General features: G+C 42.6%; 1 protein-coding gene across 11 annotated transcripts in view; it reads left to right on the top strand.

The window, feature by feature from the left end:
- DOCK10 (dedicator of cytokinesis 10) overlaps nt 1-12,936 on the top strand; it is a 277,788-nt gene extending 264,852 nt beyond the window's left edge. For 6 of the 11 annotated variants that reach the window (XM_055109148.2, XM_055109150.2, XM_055109146.2 and 3 more), the window contains 6 exons: nt 2,881-3,091; nt 4,653-4,843; nt 7,377-7,477; nt 7,673-7,811; nt 9,076-9,151; nt 12,188-12,936. In XM_055109148.2, the coding sequence (XP_054965123.1) occupies nt 2,881-3,091; nt 4,653-4,843; nt 7,377-7,477; nt 7,673-7,811; nt 9,076-9,151; nt 12,188-12,249 (780 nt within the window). In that variant the 3' untranslated portion in view covers nt 12,250-12,936. Of the gene's footprint in view, nt 1-2,880; nt 3,092-4,652; nt 4,844-7,376; nt 7,478-7,672; nt 7,812-9,075; nt 9,152-11,859; nt 11,926-12,187 lie in introns of all 11 variants that reach the window. The other 5 variants (XM_034955285.3, XM_034955280.4, XM_063595292.1 and 2 more) reach the window with 2 other exon arrangements.
- The last annotated feature ends 3,352 nt before the right edge of the window (nt 12,937-16,288 follow it).

Raw genomic sequence — 16,288 nt, 5'->3', positions numbered from 1 at the left:
TTATTTGGGTAACTTTTAAAAAGAGCTTAGTAAATTCTCTACGTCTCCATTGGTTATTTGCATTTGAATAGCAATCAAAGCCTGAAAGTAATTGGGCTCAGTGGTGGAATTGGAGAAAACAGCAAGTTGAAAATATGTATTCAGTTAAGGAAGTCTTCCTAGGTGTATTAGTCAGGGTTCTCTAGAGGAACAGGACTAATAGAATAGATGCATATATGAAAGGGAGTTTATTAAGGAGTATTGACTCACACGATCACAGGGTGAAGTCCCACAATAGGCTGTCTGCAAGCTGAGGAGCAAGGAAACCAGTTTTGTGTCCCAAAACATCAAAAGTAGGGAAGTTGACAGTGCAGCCTTCAATCTGTGGCTGAAGGCCCAAGAGCCCCTGGCAGATCACTGGTGTAAGTCCAAGAGTCCAAAAGCTGAAGAACTTGGAGTCTGATGTTAGAAGGCAGGAGGCATCCAGCACAGGAGAAAGATGGAGGCCAGGGTCTTAGCCAGTCTAATCCTTCCACATTCCTCTGCCTACTTTTATCCTAGCTGTACTGGCAGCTGATTTGATGGTGCCCACCCAGATTGAGGGCGGGTCTGCCTCTCCCAGTTCACTGACTCAAATGTTAATCTCCTTTAGCGACACCCTCACGGACACACCCAGGAACAATACTTTGCATCCTTCAATCCAATCAGGTTGACATTTAATATTAACCTTCACACTACGCCATACTAATTTTGAAAGCTGTCCCCTATAATAGAGGCAGACTTGCCAGTTACATTACATTAACCTTTGAACATTCAGTTACCCTCCTCTTGGCTCCAGAAAGCAAATACTTACCTCTTCTTTTAGATTACTCAGCATCTTCTTACACACTGTCGTTCAGTTAGCCAACCTCTATCAAATGCCTGCTGAATGCCAAGCCCAGAACTGAGAGATGAGGCGCACAGGGTCTCTTCCTTCTGGAGCTCACAGTTCACATGGGGCTAAGAAGAGAAGGACCTGTGCAAACAGCCAATTAAATAGATTACAATAAAGTGTCACCACAGAGTCAAAGTCCAAGTTGTACAAGGAAAGCTCAGGGCAGGGACCTCCCTTAACAGCTCATTCTTAGTTGGGCAGCATTACATAGAAGGGATGATGTTTGAGTTAGTTTTCTGGAAGCAAAGGGCATGCTGAGAAGCCCAGCACATGCAATGATGGGGAGGAATGAAAGAGGGAGATATGTTTAGAGAATGGCAGGTCTTTGAAACACAGGTTGGATAGAAGAGTGTGGCAGAAGATGCAGCTGGAAAAGATGGTTTGTGCCCAATGGCATACAGTTCTATTGGGCTGCAGAAGAGGTCTTTTTTTTTTTTTTTTCTGTCCTCTTTTACAAGCTCAAGTTTGGAGGCATCTGGGCATGAAATCCTTGAGTCTGGGCAGAAATTTCTGTGAATGTGTTCATCATTCTCCTTCTTAGCTTGATGGCTATAGTCACCTTCCCCAGAAAGGCAGGCAGCTGGAACTACTTTATTAGTGGCTCTCCTAGGTAGAAAGTATACACAGAGTTCCTGGGGCAGCATGGGGGGATGAGAAAATGGCAAATTTGGTATCAGAACAACTTGAGAATTCATTCCACCATCCCACCACTTATCAGCTGATGATCTTAGAGAAATTAGCTGGTCACTCGAAACCTCTATTTTTGATGTAAAATGGTTACAATTATACCCACCTTACAGTGTAACTAGTAGTAGCATTACAAAAGAAATTCAGGAGGTCCCTCAAATCTCTGGGACTGGATAGGCAGTGGATGGGTAGACAGATGGAGAAAATTGGAAGAAGTTTTAAAATTCTTTGAGGTTTCATTAGAAAAGCTGAGAACTCCAGCTCTTCCAACTCCAAGGGAGAGCAAGTGCAATTTCCTGGATTTTCTTAGTACCCCCAGCCTGTCTTCCTTGCTATTTGTCAAACTCACTCACCAAAGCAGTTTGTTTAAAAAAAAAAAAAAAATGCATGGGATGACTTGTTACAGATAAGAGAAGGAACCTGACATTAAAACTATAAAATTTTGCAATCATGTAATAGGCTTATCAGCTAATCTGCTAAATTAAACAAGGAATCTCCCTCCTCGGCACAAGCCCAAAGCCAGTGGCCTCAGTCTAGATACATGGGTAAAATCATAGAGGGACCAAAAGATTTTTTTTTAAAGTTTTCATTTGAATTACTGTCAAGAAGCTTGCATTCTAGGGCTGGGTGCAGTGGCCCATGGCTGTAATCCCAGCACTTTGGGAGGCCAAGAGGACAGATCTCTTGAGGCCAGGAGTTTGAGACCAGCCTGGCCAACAGAGCATAACCCTCTCTCTACTAAAACTACAAAAATTAGCTAGGTGTGGTGGCACATGCCTGTAATCTCAGCTACTAGAGAAGCTGAGGCAGGAAAATCACTTGAACCCAGGAGGCGGAGGTTGCAGTGAGCCGAGATCGTGCCACTGCACTCCAGCCTAGGAGACAGAGCAAGACCCTGTCTCAAAAAATAATAATAATAATATAAATAAAATGAAAAATAAAAGAAGTTTGCATTCCAGACAAAGGCAATTGAACATTCATTACAGAGAAGAGAGAAAATAAAAGACTAAATAACATGCCACAGCCAGGCACGTCTGGAAGAGCCTCACCTACTTGGTGTGCTGGCTCTAATTCCACCCCTACAGACCTGGCTGCTCAGCTGCAGTCCAGCCTTTACTCTCTCTGTGATCCTGCCCAGCTCTGAAATGATGTGACTGCCCATTTTTCTCCAAGGGGAGAGGCACAGCCTCCTCTGGATGCAAGCTGAGGGAATGGGAGCTTCCCGCTTTCAGAGCGCTCCAGGGCACACCACTCACTTTGCCCATAATCTGTTAACACAGGTAAACCCCAAGGATTTGGACCCCAAATATGCCTACATCCAGGTGACCTATGTGACGCCATTCTTTGAGGAAAAGGAAATCGAAGACCGGAAGACAGATTTCGAAATGCACCACAACATCAACCGCTTTGTCTTTGAGACACCCTTCACGCTGTCGGGCAAGAAGCACGGTGGGGTGGCGGAGCAGTGCAAGCGGCGGACGATCCTGACAAGTAGGTGCAGGTAGCCGGGCCACACGTGTGGCACCTGTTCCAGCACAGGCCCCTTTATAGGGCTGGATCAGTAGGAATCAAGAGTTATTTCAGTCCTGCAGAGAAGTACCCAACATGTGCTAGCTGGGAAATGTTTGCCAAGAAGAGATTTCCATCTCTTTATTCTCCATTAACAGAAGTCAACCAGAGGAGAAATTGTCAAAAGAGTTGCTTTGCATACCTATTCCCTTAAGGTTGTAAGTGTGAAGGGTCATGGGGTCAGTGCCTTGGGAAAGGCACAAGGCACTCTGAACTTTCCTCTCTGAGTCTACCTTCAATTGTTTCAGGGTTAACAGCTCTTATCATGTGCTTTGGGGCAAGATTCTAAACCACTCTGGGATTCATATTCTTCATCTGTAAAACGAATGCAGATGTCGGTCTCCAATATCCCTCGATGTGCTCTCTAGATCTATGCTGTGAGCTAGTCATCCTTTCATTTCCTCAACACACCTTTAGTGAGGCCCTGCTAGGGGCTGGGCACTGTTCTGGGTACTAGCAATGCAAATGAAACATGATTCTTGCCCTCAAGGTGCTCACAGTCTTGTAGGAGAAAGAGCCAAGTAAGGCAAGAATTTCAGATGAGCGGAGCAGGAGAAATGAAACAAGAGCACCCAGTGGGGGCTCCTAAGGCTGGCTGCAGGGGAGGTGAGCAAGGGCATTCTGGAGGAATTGATCAGTAACCCGCTTTGAGAGCTGGGCCATCCTGGATTAGGCTACAGCCTATCAGTAGCACTGATGTCTAAACTGTGACAAGCGTCTGCCTTCAGTAAATGTATCCAAAACTTTTGAAATAAAAAAGCCACAACAAAGCTATATCAGTATATACTACTTGGTATATATTTAGGCATTCTGTATTGTGGGTTAGTGTAGTTTTTATTTGAATTACAAGTTGCTGTGGAAGCTTTAATCTTTTCAGTGTTTAGAAATTCTAAAGGCTGGCCGGGTGCGGTGGCTCACGCCTGTAATCCCAGCACATGGGAGGCGGAGGCGGGCGGATCATGAGGTCAAGAGATCAAGACCATCCTGGCCAACATGGTGAAACCCCGTCTCTACTAAAAATACAAAAATTAGCTGAGCATGGTGGCGCGCACCTGTAGTCCCAGCTACTCGAGAGGCTGAGGCAGGAGAATCACTTGAACCCAGAAGGCGGAGACTGCAGTGAGCCGAGATCGCGCCACTGCACTCCAGCCTGGCTACAGAGCGAGACTCATCTCAAAAAAAAAAAAAAAAAGATAGAAAGAAAAAAGAAAAAAATTCTAAAGGCCTAAAACAGCCCTGAGAATGAGGGCCTGTTAGCAGTGAAGGCAGAAGGGCACACAGGTCAAAGGAGCTTGGGCACAAGCTAAGAGGTATTAGAGAGGATGGCACCTAGCAGAAAAAGTAACTCCCATGCATGAAAAGCATGCAGAATGGAAGGTGCCATGTGCCGTGAAATGATACATGATCCTCTGGTCCTTCAGGGAAACCCTTGACTCTTCACTAATCCTCAACCTTGAAATCCCTTTGTATGGCTTTTGTGCAGCGAGTCACCTGTTCCCCTACGTGAAGAAGAGAATACAAGTAATTAGCCAATCAAGCACAGAACTGAATCCAATTGAAGTGGCAATTGACGAGATGTCCAAGAAGGTTTCTGAGCTTAATCAGCTTTGCACAATGGAAGAAGTGGACATGATCAGACTGCAGCTCAAACTGCAAGGAAGTGTCAGCGTGAAGGTGAGTAAGCATTGCCCAGGGCTGAGATGCACATGGCCAATGAAACCAGGTGTAAAATGCCCTGAGAACTTTGTTTACAAAGAATATAAGAAACATTTTCCCTTTTATGAGAATAGAACACCTTTATCTGGGTCTTTAAAATGGCTTTTAGTTGTCAATGTGCATTGATGTTACTCAACACCTGTAGATAGGCCTTTCTTAAGTTTAGCTGAAATAAAATGTATTCTTCCTCCACCTTGCTATCCCATCTTCTATGGATAACTGTGTTCTATATCTGTATACTAACAAATGAATTAACTAATGAAGAAACACCACATTCTTGTACATATCTGTCATTAAGAGCCTTAAAAAATTGTTTTGAAACAAATCCAAAAAAGAATGATTACTAGTTCATAAAAGGTGCATGCATGTTTATCTGTCTGGCAGAGTTGTGACAGGAAGCAGATGGCATGCTCAGTGAGTGATTGAGGAGGATAGAGTAAATAAACTGTTCCCAAAAGTGTGTGCAGCATTTGGGAAAGCCAGAAAGGGCTGGCACAGGGGCTGGCAGCACTCAGGCGGTGTGACCACCCTAGACCTGAAGATGCAAGGAGAGGAGGGTTAGTGGAAGCATACAGGGGAGCTGAGAGGTCCGTCTGATGACAGACAAGTAGACAGGAGTGACTTCAGCTAGCGATAGGGAGGCTTCTGCAAGGAGGAAGCCCTGGGGCTTAGTACTCTGACCAGGGCCAGGCAGGTGAGGTGAGTAAGGCACTCACCTTGGGCACAAAATTAAAGGGAGCTCCAAGCAACTCAGGAATAAGGCATTAATTTTTATTTATTATATTAATAAATTGATGCTAAGTATTTGTAAGGAATAAAGTATTAAATTTTAAAATAAAGGAAGATCAGTAGTGGCGCCCTGCACAGCTATATTGGGCCCTAAAAGCCAAAGAAGGCCAGACGCAGTAGCTCACGCCTGTAATCCCAACACTTTGGGAGGCTGAGGTGGATGGATCACTTGAGGTCAAGAGTTCGAGACCAGCCTGGCCAACAAGGTGAAACCCCACCTCTACTAAAAATACAAAAATTAGCAGGGCGTGGTGGCACATGCCTGTAATCCCAGCTACTTGGGAGGCTGAGGCAGGATAATTGCTTGAACCTGGGAGGTGGAGGTTGCAGTGAGCTGAGATCATGCCATTGCACTCCAGCCTCGGTGACAGAGCAAGACTCCATCTCAAAAAAAAAAAAAAAAAAAAAAAAAAAAAAAAAAAAACAAAGAAAAAATTAATGCTACTGATCCTGACACTGACCACACTCTCCCGTTCCCTACCTCCCTTGTCTGTGTCCCCCATGGGCTGAGAAGGCCAGAAAGCAAGAGAGCCATTGTCCTATCCCATATAGGATGACTTCCCTAGGCACATAGCTGAGTGAAGGGAAGTGGAGATTGGATCTGGAGAAGCAAAAGATGGTACACCCAGTACCAGTGACTGCATCTGCCACACTGGCCATGCCTGCTGGTCACAGGCCCCTGAAGTCAGCTTCTTCTTCTTTTACCTTTTTCCTTCCCAAGCCTGACAGCCACATTAAAGGCTTCTATGCACTAAGGGATATGAACTCCTGCACAAGTGAGGCCATCCATGTGCATGAGCATGAGCATGAATTGAACCCAGTACTGTGCATTCATTCAGCAAATCTGATAAATGCCTCCTTGAGCCAGAATCTAAGCCAGACCATCAAATGGAACCCAGTGAAACAGTGATTCTAGGGCAGTGCCCACAACACTACCACTGTGAATTATCCCTTCATAATAGTATGTGTTTATTTGAGTGTTAATAGAAAAGAAAAACTAGCACTTCAAACATTTGATTTCACAAATGTTCAATTTAAATAAATATATTGGAGTTAATAGAAGTGAGTCTAGTTTTAAAAGCTGTTAAGAAAACAGCAGATTCGGTGGGTGGTTCATGCCCGTAATCCCAGCACTTCGGGAGGCCAAGACGGATGGATTGCTTGAGGCCAAGAGTTCCAGACTAGCCGGGACAATGTAGTGAGACCGCCCCCCTTCCCCCGTCTCTACAAAAACTTTCTTTAAAAAATTAGCCAGGCATGGTAGTAAACATTGTAGTCCCAGCTACTTGAGAGGCTGAGGCGAGAGGATTACTTGAGCCCAATAGTTTGAAGCTGCAGTGATCATGCCACTGCACTCTAGCCTGGGCAACAGAGTGAGACCCTGTCTCTAACAAAGAAAAAAAGAAAGAAAAAAAATAGTAGTTCAAGCAACGTACAGATATGGCCAAAAAAAAAAAAAATGTGAAGGGGTTGGCAAAGGACTGAAGTTTGGGAAGTTTGTTAGTGAAAGGTGGAGCTCAGACTCATGCTCTATTGACAAGTTGGAGGACAGCAGCTAAGTCAGGTATACAAATGAGTGGACTAGAAGGCAGGGTGTGAGATCGGGGTACCACACAATTGGTGCACAGTTGCTCCTCTTCCAGCGGTGGAAAAGACTCCATGCAGAAGGTAGATCATCCTTCACCAATTTTCTTCTCAACAGGTTAATGCCGGGCCAATGGCCTATGCACGAGCTTTTCTTGAAGAAACCAATGCAAAGAAGTACCCTGACAACCAAGTAAAGCTTTTGAAGGAGATCTTCAGGTAAGCTTCTCCCTGTTGGGATGTTCTTCCTTGAACTTCCTCAGACAGGGAGTCCTCAATCCCCCAAGAATCCATCACACCAAAACTCACTGAGGTGGCAGAGTCCATCAGCAGCCTGACTCTGAACTCACAGTCACTGAGCTCAATGCCACTTCCGAGGGCTGGTTTTTAATTTGTTTAATGCTGTCGCTAAAGGCAATTTGCAGATGCATGTGGGCAGGCCCTTGACGTGAATGAGCGCCTCATCAAAGAGGACCAGCTGGAGTACCAGGAAGAACTGAGGTCCCACTACAAGGACATGCTCAGCGAACTCTCCACAATCATGAATGAGCAGGTGAGCGCTCCTTGGTGCACACGCGCTATCAGTGGACAGAAAGTCCCTTTTGCTCCCAATGCCAGAAGGACAGGAAAGAGGCCCTTTTCTTGCTGCAGAAATCACTGCATCAGCACCATGTTGCTGATCTGTTCTCTCTCCCGTGCACACCACCTCGTGCCCCAAAGCAGAGATCAGGCTGGGGGAAAACTCTGTAGAAAAAGATTATTAGAACCTAGATACTTCCCACAGTCCACATGAACCCTGGGTTTTCTAGACTATGTGAGTCCCATTAAATGCTGAGGAACACTGGGTGGCATTCCCATGAGGGTTTGCTGCCACCCTCCGCCATCCCTAGTTGAGGACCTCACAACCCTGAGGCCATGATGTGGAGTCCACAGTTGAGGGGGTCTCTACACTATACTCACGATGAACCCTAAGACCAGTCATGGCTGTTTACCACCAAGACTGCCTTTACGGAGGCTGGGCCTCCTGCAGATGTGCAGAATTCAGATAAAACTCAACCACCCACCCCACAAGCAAGTCATCCGTGACGTCTGGGATGTGTACAGCATGTTCTGTAAGGCTGCACACAAAATGTGGGCATTCAGTCATCTCAGTACTTTTTGGGTGGCTAAAAATCAACTGGTTGAAAGCCAAGTGTTGCTTCCTGGCCTACTTCCTAGAATCCATACCCCCACACTCTACCTGCACATCTCATCACCCGTGCTCCCCTCCAGGAGTTAGATGTGTTCTCTACAGAAAAATTGAGGGGCAGAACTTGAATTAGTCTCCCAGCAGTGCTTCATACATGGTAGCCACCCACTGAAGATGCATTTCCTTTGTTTTCCTTAAATGGCCTGGCACTGTTAATACAACTCACAAACCATGAAGTGTGTTGTATGAATCTGTTTTTTCTAATTGCATTTCCCATCTTGCTTCTTTTCGTTTTTTCCATCTTCTTCCATCCTGATTTTTAACTCTCCATTGTAGCTAGAGAAAGAAATGGTTGACTGAGTTATATTGGAGAAAATGAATTGCCATAGATAGGATTCCTTGTGGAGGTAGTATTGGTTTAGGCTATTTGAGGGGTGACAGGAATTAAGTACTCAGGAGAGATGACTTGATAGAATGGGGAAAATCATAAATCCGGGAGTGAAATAAAAAGAACAAATGATGGATCTGAAAGTTCAGGAAGGTGGTGAAGGAATGCTTGTCTCCAACTGTAAATCACATCTGACCTAGAAACTTTGGACAAAAATGCTTTTCTCTTTTTTCCTGGCAGCTCTGTCGAGGTCCGTGTTTATACAGCTTCTGTTCCTCTGTGTCTAGTATTTCCCTCAGTACTGTAAGCAAAAGTGGTATGTTTTTCTTTCTTTACGTCTACTCTGTCCTTTGTGGCCTTCTGGTGTACCCCTCTCTTCCTAGCCATTCAGTCTCTCTAGTCACCTCCCTAGTAGCTAGTGCTCTCTAAGTTTTTATTTAATTAGAACAACTCCATTTCCATTTCAAGGTAGGTCAATGGGGGGAAAAGCCTCATGATTTAAACTGAAGTTAACAACGTAGCTTTTAAAATGAAAACTCATACTCCAACTTCTAAAATACATTTGAGCTGATTTGTTTCCAAAACAAAGATATGCTGTACCTAAAACTGCTAAAACAAAAATATAAAGACAAGGACCAGGTGATTAAGGGGGGAGAAAAATCATCTCTTTTCCAGGAAACCTTTGCTAAAAGAAGCAAAACTTGACTCTATGCCTCATGGAAACTGACACAAAGAAAAGAAACTGATGGATTGCACAGGCCTTGTTATAGAAATAGATCTATAAAAAGATCTGTCCACAGGAAATATACACCTTCTCCTGGTTCTGAACTTCAATGGGGATTTGTCACCTAGGTCTCCATCTATAGGAATACCTTCACATACCTATCTATTCATGCACATATTCTGAAAACAGGTACATACAAAATTACAACGAAGGAAAAAAATTCTATTGAACACTTAAAAATAGAAACAGGCCGGGCACGGTGGCTCATGCTGTAATCCCAACAATTTGGGAGGCTGAGGCCGGTGGATCACCTGAGGTCAGGAGTGCGAGACCAGTTTGGCCAACATGGTGAAACCCCGTCACTACTAAAAATACAAAAAAAAATTAGCCTGTGTGGTGGCACACTCCTACAATCCCAGCTACTCGGGAGGCTGAAGCAGGAGAATCGCTTGAACTCAGGAGGCAGAGGTTGCAGTAAACCAAGATCACACCACTGCACTCCAGCCTGGGAGACAAGAGCAAAACTGTGTCTTAAAAAAAAAAAAAAAGAAACAATTAGAATGGATAGATACACATCAAAATATAAAAAGGAAATAGAAAAATAGAATTAATTATGTGTAAGCAAACCCAGATTTGGCTGCTGTCTGCTCAATAGCCGAACACTAGAAGTGAGAGTTGATGGGAGGAAAAGCAGGTTTATTCAAAGAGCCAGCAAACATGAAGATGGTGATCCAGCATCCTAAAGTACCATCTTAACTCAGTACACATTGTAGGCTCTTTTTATGTTAAGGGCAGGGAGAAAAGAAGGGGGTTGAAATCAAGAAGTGTCTGATGACCACAGATATCTGGGCATGAGCAAAGGTCTGAGGAGGTTGCAAACTTCTTTGTCCTGGTCAGGTCACAATGCTCCTATAAATCTTTAAAAAAACATGGTCTTTAAAAAAACATAGAAGTTGTCTACATACTTCTTTAATCCCAGGATTAGTTTTAAAAACTACATGAGGCCGGGTGCAGTGGCTCACACCTGTAATCCTAGCACTTTGGGAGGCCGAGGTGGGCAGATTGCCTGAGGTCAGGAGTTCGAGACCAGCCTGGCCAACATGGTGAATTCCCGTCTCTACTAAAAATACAAAAATTAGCTGGGTGTAATGGCAGGTGCCTGTAATCCCAGCTATTTGGGAGGCTGAGGCAGGAGAGTTGCTTGAATCCAGGAGGCGGAGGTTGCAGTGAGCTGATATCATGCCACTGCACTCCAACCTGGGTGACAAAGTGAGACTCCGTCTAAAAAAAAACCACATGATTGCTGTTTTTTCAGATTACATCAGTGCTCCAAAGTGATCCCAGCCTACATTCAGGAATGGGTAAAGGCCCCATGATTAAAACTAAAAAATGTAGTTATGTTCGTCCTTCTGCTGTTTCAGCTACATATGCAATTCACTCCAAAAGTGTCTAGAAAAGTATTAGCTAGAGGAGTATTTTGAAGACATCTAGTTAATGAAGGAACCTTCAGTATAAGGAAAGAGACAAGACAAGATAAAGTGGATGCTACTGTGTAAAATGGAGATGTTGAGGTAAAGTAGTTTGAGTTGTCACTGACCAGCAGGTAATAATTGCTTTTATAGGTGCCAAAATTCCATACTGTTTATAATAAATAGCAAAAAACATAAAAGCCTTCTTTGAAGCCAAAGTAATGCATATAAGCATTCAGTTTAAGCATCAGTATAAGATGCCCATTTGGAGTCTGTTTCAACATTCAGTAAGAATAACAGCATAGTGAAGTCAACTGTGATGATGGGTATCCAATACAAAATACAGAGAAAGGAACAGACCGAATCTGGTGTGATGCCAAGCATAGGTATACTGCACCTGGAGTCTACTCTTTGAACACATCATCAGCCAGATTATTTATTCAGAGCTTCGTGATACTGATCATAAGGAGAATTTATTGGTAGTATAGGATGCTCTCAGCTGAGTGCTCTTTGGGGCACTTACAGAAGTAGCGATTCTATCTTGGAAGAGTAGAGATGAAGGTCATGGCACAGTGGGATAATGTGTGAAGTTGGTGGGAAAATCTTCACAATTCTTTGTACAGAAATCTCTTCTGTACAAAAATATATTTTAAAAGTGTCTGGAGTTTCTGTTATTATGCTTACACGTCATTGTTTGAATCAATCTGATAAAGTATTTTTTAGGCACACTAACATTATTTTCAAGATTAAAATCAGGTCAAGACTTTTTTACTATATTTCCTTTTATGCAAACATTTAAATAAAATTTCTAATGTTTCCCTTTTTTGGCAGATGCTGACAATATAAATTATAAACTTTTAGAATAGAATAAAATCCTGGAATTACTCAGATATATTTGTAAGTTTCATCCAAACATTTATAAATTTATGTCAGATAGCGGAAGAGGATTGTGAAAATATTTTAACTTTCACCAAAAGTTAAAGCTAGCACATGGTCTTGGGGGAAAATTCTTTAGATCCACTTTGATATGTGTCTTTTTATAATTTGAATAAATTACCCTGTGGGGAATGAAAACCTCTATTCTGGGTTTTAATTTTGTGTTTGGGATATTAACATTAACCTCTGCATTCCGTTGTGTTGTGTTTTTTCCTGTTTTAAGATTACGGGCAGGGACGACCTGTCAAAGCGCGGAGTGGACCAAACCTGCACTCGAGTAATTAGCAAAGCAACTCCGGCCCTACCCACGGTCTCCATCTCACCTAGTGCTGAAGTCTGAGGTCTCTGCAGCATCAGACCCACCTCTAAGAGAACTTTCTGAATTTGCAGCTAATCTCGGGGAAGAGAAAGATAGGTTTAATTTATTTGAAGTTTTCATGGTGTTAATATTTTTGTTTACCTCGCTAGCTTCAGAATTTTGCCAACCTCTGAATTTGCACATTTTGTATAACTTTTTTTTTCTTTGAGCAGTGTTGATCAAGCCAAGTTGAATATTTGCCATGAAATTCCAGTGAATGTGTAGCTCAAATGCAAACCCTAAGTTTGCTGTCAGTTATTGTATGGTCAGTACCCCAGTCCTAGTACACATATTTTAAAGGTTAAAGTGAATGTTTTTGTAACATTTCAGCATATTTCAGATGTAAATAAAAGATTGTAAAATATACGGTTTTTACCAAATTTAAAAGATCCTTTTTAGTTAATACTATGACAGTACTAAAAATATATGAATAACATTTCAGATACCATTATATTAAAATATTTGTGTATGTGTACAAAAGCGTTGATAAATACTAATCTTTAAAGTTTGTGGAGTTCCTTTATTTGTAATATATGTGCTCTTAAAAGCAATGGGATGTGAAATTATGAAAGTATTTTATTGTTCATAGAAATAAAAAATACAGTTACTTTGCATTTGGTTTCCTGTTGAAGAGTGGGTGAGTTACTGAGAAAAATGGTTCATTGAATATCTTCTGAATGCAAATCTATACTCAATACTTAGGATGCCTTGCCAAGAAACCAACAAAGGACTCAAATCTCAGCTAAGAAGTTCCTCCAAAGATGAACTGGGTAGATCAGAGGTTTCCAAATGTAGGAGAGACTTAGAATGACTTGGGGAAAATCTAATGAATCCGAATCTTGAGGTCTGTGGAGGTTCTCAGAGAGATCACAAATGTTCCATTTCTCTGCTCTAATCTTGTGGTAGGATTGCACTTTCCTGCCTCTTTTGAAGGCAAGCATGACCACGTGACTTGCTATAACCACTGAAATGTAGGCAGAAGTAACATGTGTTACTTTCAGGCAGAGGCTTCAAAGCCAGTAAGTAGTTCTTCCCAGCCTCTTCCCCTGATGTACTTATCTTTGATGTACCTGAAGCCCTGATTTACTTACCTTTGACATATTGTTTCAGCCTCAGTACCCAGGAAACTACAATGAGCAAGACACACACACACACACACTCCCTGCTAATGCTATTGGTCATATAGTCTTGAGTGAGAAATACCATTTTGCTGTGTTACGATTCAGGATTGTTTGCTACCACCATGTTATGAGCTTATCAGAGCAATGACCGATAGGTGCTGACCTACGTTTGGGAACCACTGACATTTTCCACTCTCTGGCCCACTTCCCTCCACTAGTGAATACTGGCTGCCATGGACCCGAACTGAGCTGCTTCTAGGTGCAGAAGGCAAGCTAGAGAATCTAATTTCATACTCACCTTCAGCAGCCATTCCAAAGCCCCAGACTTAAAAAAGGAGACTTCAGCTGAGCTCATCTTTCTGCTATGCAAGGCCATTGGCCATGTCAGTACATGATGGTGAGGAGGGAGGTAAGGGGTTGGAATACGTATTTACATTTTGAGTACACAGAAGGGATAGAAAGATATTTTGGGTGAGAACTCGGATCCCTCGAGACACTTTTTTTTTTTTTTTTTTTGAGACAGAGTCTCACTCTGTTGCCCAGGCTGGAGTGCAGTGCGCAATCTCGGCTCCCTGCAGCCTCCACCTCCCGGGTTCAAGTGATTCTCCTGTCTCAGCCTCCCCAGTAGCTGGGATTACTGGCATGCACCACCATGCCTGGCTAATTTTTGTATTTTTAGTAGAGACGGGGTTTCACCATGTTGGCCAGGATGGTCTCGATCTCCTGACCTCGTGATCTGCCCGCCTCAGCCTCCCAAAGTGCTGGGATTACAGGCATGAGCCACCACGCCTGGCCTCAAGACACATTTAACTATTCTTTTCTCAAATAGAGCTCACTTCTTTATAGAAAAGATTGCCCTTTGATGAGCTCTGGCCCAAAGCATTATTCCCAGCTTCATTCTGGCTCCAGTTCTCTTGGTTCCTGACTGTCTGGGTCAGCATCTCAGGTCTTTTCTTTTAATTTCCCCATGTGTAGCTTTAGGCCACCTTAGACATTACTATTCCAGGCACCCAGGAAGATGCTGCCTCCAATATCATCTCCCACCTAACTCCCACCTGTAGGCTCAAGTCCTCTTGCCCATGCCAATCCACCCATCTCCCATGCCCCCAGGACATGGCTGGCAATGGGTTACCTCCAAATCTGAAAATAAATCTTCCAAAAAAAATCTAAGGAAGTAATTGAAAATAATAGATCTTTGTGCTTGTGTTAGGTGCCAAATATTCTATTTTTGCATCACAAACCACAATATCTTTGATAATGTCACCGTTTTGCCCCTGACACTGTTCATAGAACAAGAAGTTTAAATACAACTTCTCTAAAAAGAATCACCTAAGACCACTCTGCCTTAACAGCATTGAAACTCACCCTGCACAATCCCAACACCTTTTATTTCTTCCTTTCTCTAGACCAGACACATCAGACTGGCTGCTCAGAGATGGAATCCAGCATACGTATTTTATCTGCCAAACACGTAGTCTTTATTTTATTTCAATTAGGTGTCAACAGTTAAATATTAGGAGACTTTGTATAGATTTCCAGCTTTCTGGTATCTGTTGAATGCTCAGGCCATTTAGCAGTATTGGAATCGCACTCCCCCATCACAACAATAAGTGAAAATTGAGACACTGTTGCCCCATTTACATGTGTTTTCCAGCTTGCAGCAATAGGCACCAAGCCCTAATCAGCTTCTACCAGGCAGCCCCTATTTATATTTCCTGCCTAGATCCCATAGGCATGTGTAGACCCCAGTTCAAACAAACTTTTATTATCTATCTCACTGTAGTAATCACTCATGGACAGAAGACTACTTGCTTCAGAATCAGACAAAACACCTGTTCAAGTGCATACTTCTCTGTGCCATAAGAACTTCTGAAATAGAACCCCCTGGAGTGGAGTCCAGTACCCAAGCCCACATGATTCTTAGACATACTGGGTATAAAAACTCCACTGGGTCCTCCGCTAATTAGCTACCCTTAAAAAAATGACTGTACGGATGATAAGGCCTTGTAAAACAGTGACCTCATTTCAAATTGCCAAGAAACCAAATTCTTATTTTACATTCTTTTTCATCTTTGTATAAAGTTAAATACTCCTCAAAACAAGCTCAATAAAAAATGGTAGTAACTCTTCCGGTTCTACAGATGGAAAGGATGAAAATAAAACAAATGGCATTTTCCTCTATAATTTACCCTGGAAAAGATCCAACACAGAATACGTGGATCTAATACTTGGGATGTCAGCCCTGGCTCTGTCCCCTCATTCATTCATCATCCCACTCAGTAGCTACTTCTTTTTTCATTCTCATTTCAAAGTGCAAAATGCCCAGACTATAAAAAATTAACATAATCCCCTATTTTTGGTGACAATTACCTTATAAATGAGTGTCCATTATCCAAACCTCACATAGTACATCTGTATTCCTGTGTTAACACTCACTTAGAAACCAGTACAAATGGTCCAAACACCATGTTTCCTTCCTAATGACAGCTTTCTGTGGGATGTAGTCACAGGGAGATGGAGAGAACATTGCTGGGAAGGCTTGGCTTTTAGAACCCTGAATGTTGGTCTCTCTGCAGAAGAGGTCCACCATGTTTGCAGGTGGATGATTTATCATCTTATATTAGTCAAACCCCAGAAAGCCAAAAATACATATATTATAGGATTTCAGTACTCCCATGAGCAGTTAAGAAATAAGAAATATTTGAGAACAAATGTGACAAAATGATACTAAATCAAAGTTATTATTTGCTCATATTACAAGTGGCCCCCATATCCTCCACCCCTACACTTATAGCAGTGAAAAACTATATACCATATATTAAATGTTATATGTTAATATATTTTG

This window comes from Pan paniscus, chromosome 13, assembly GCF_029289425.2.
Source record: "Pan paniscus chromosome 13, NHGRI_mPanPan1-v2.0_pri, whole genome shotgun sequence".
In the NCBI taxonomy this organism is placed as follows: Eukaryota; Metazoa; Chordata; class Mammalia; order Primates; family Hominidae; genus Pan; species Pan paniscus.
This window is presented reverse-complemented; position numbering and strand designations above follow the sequence as displayed.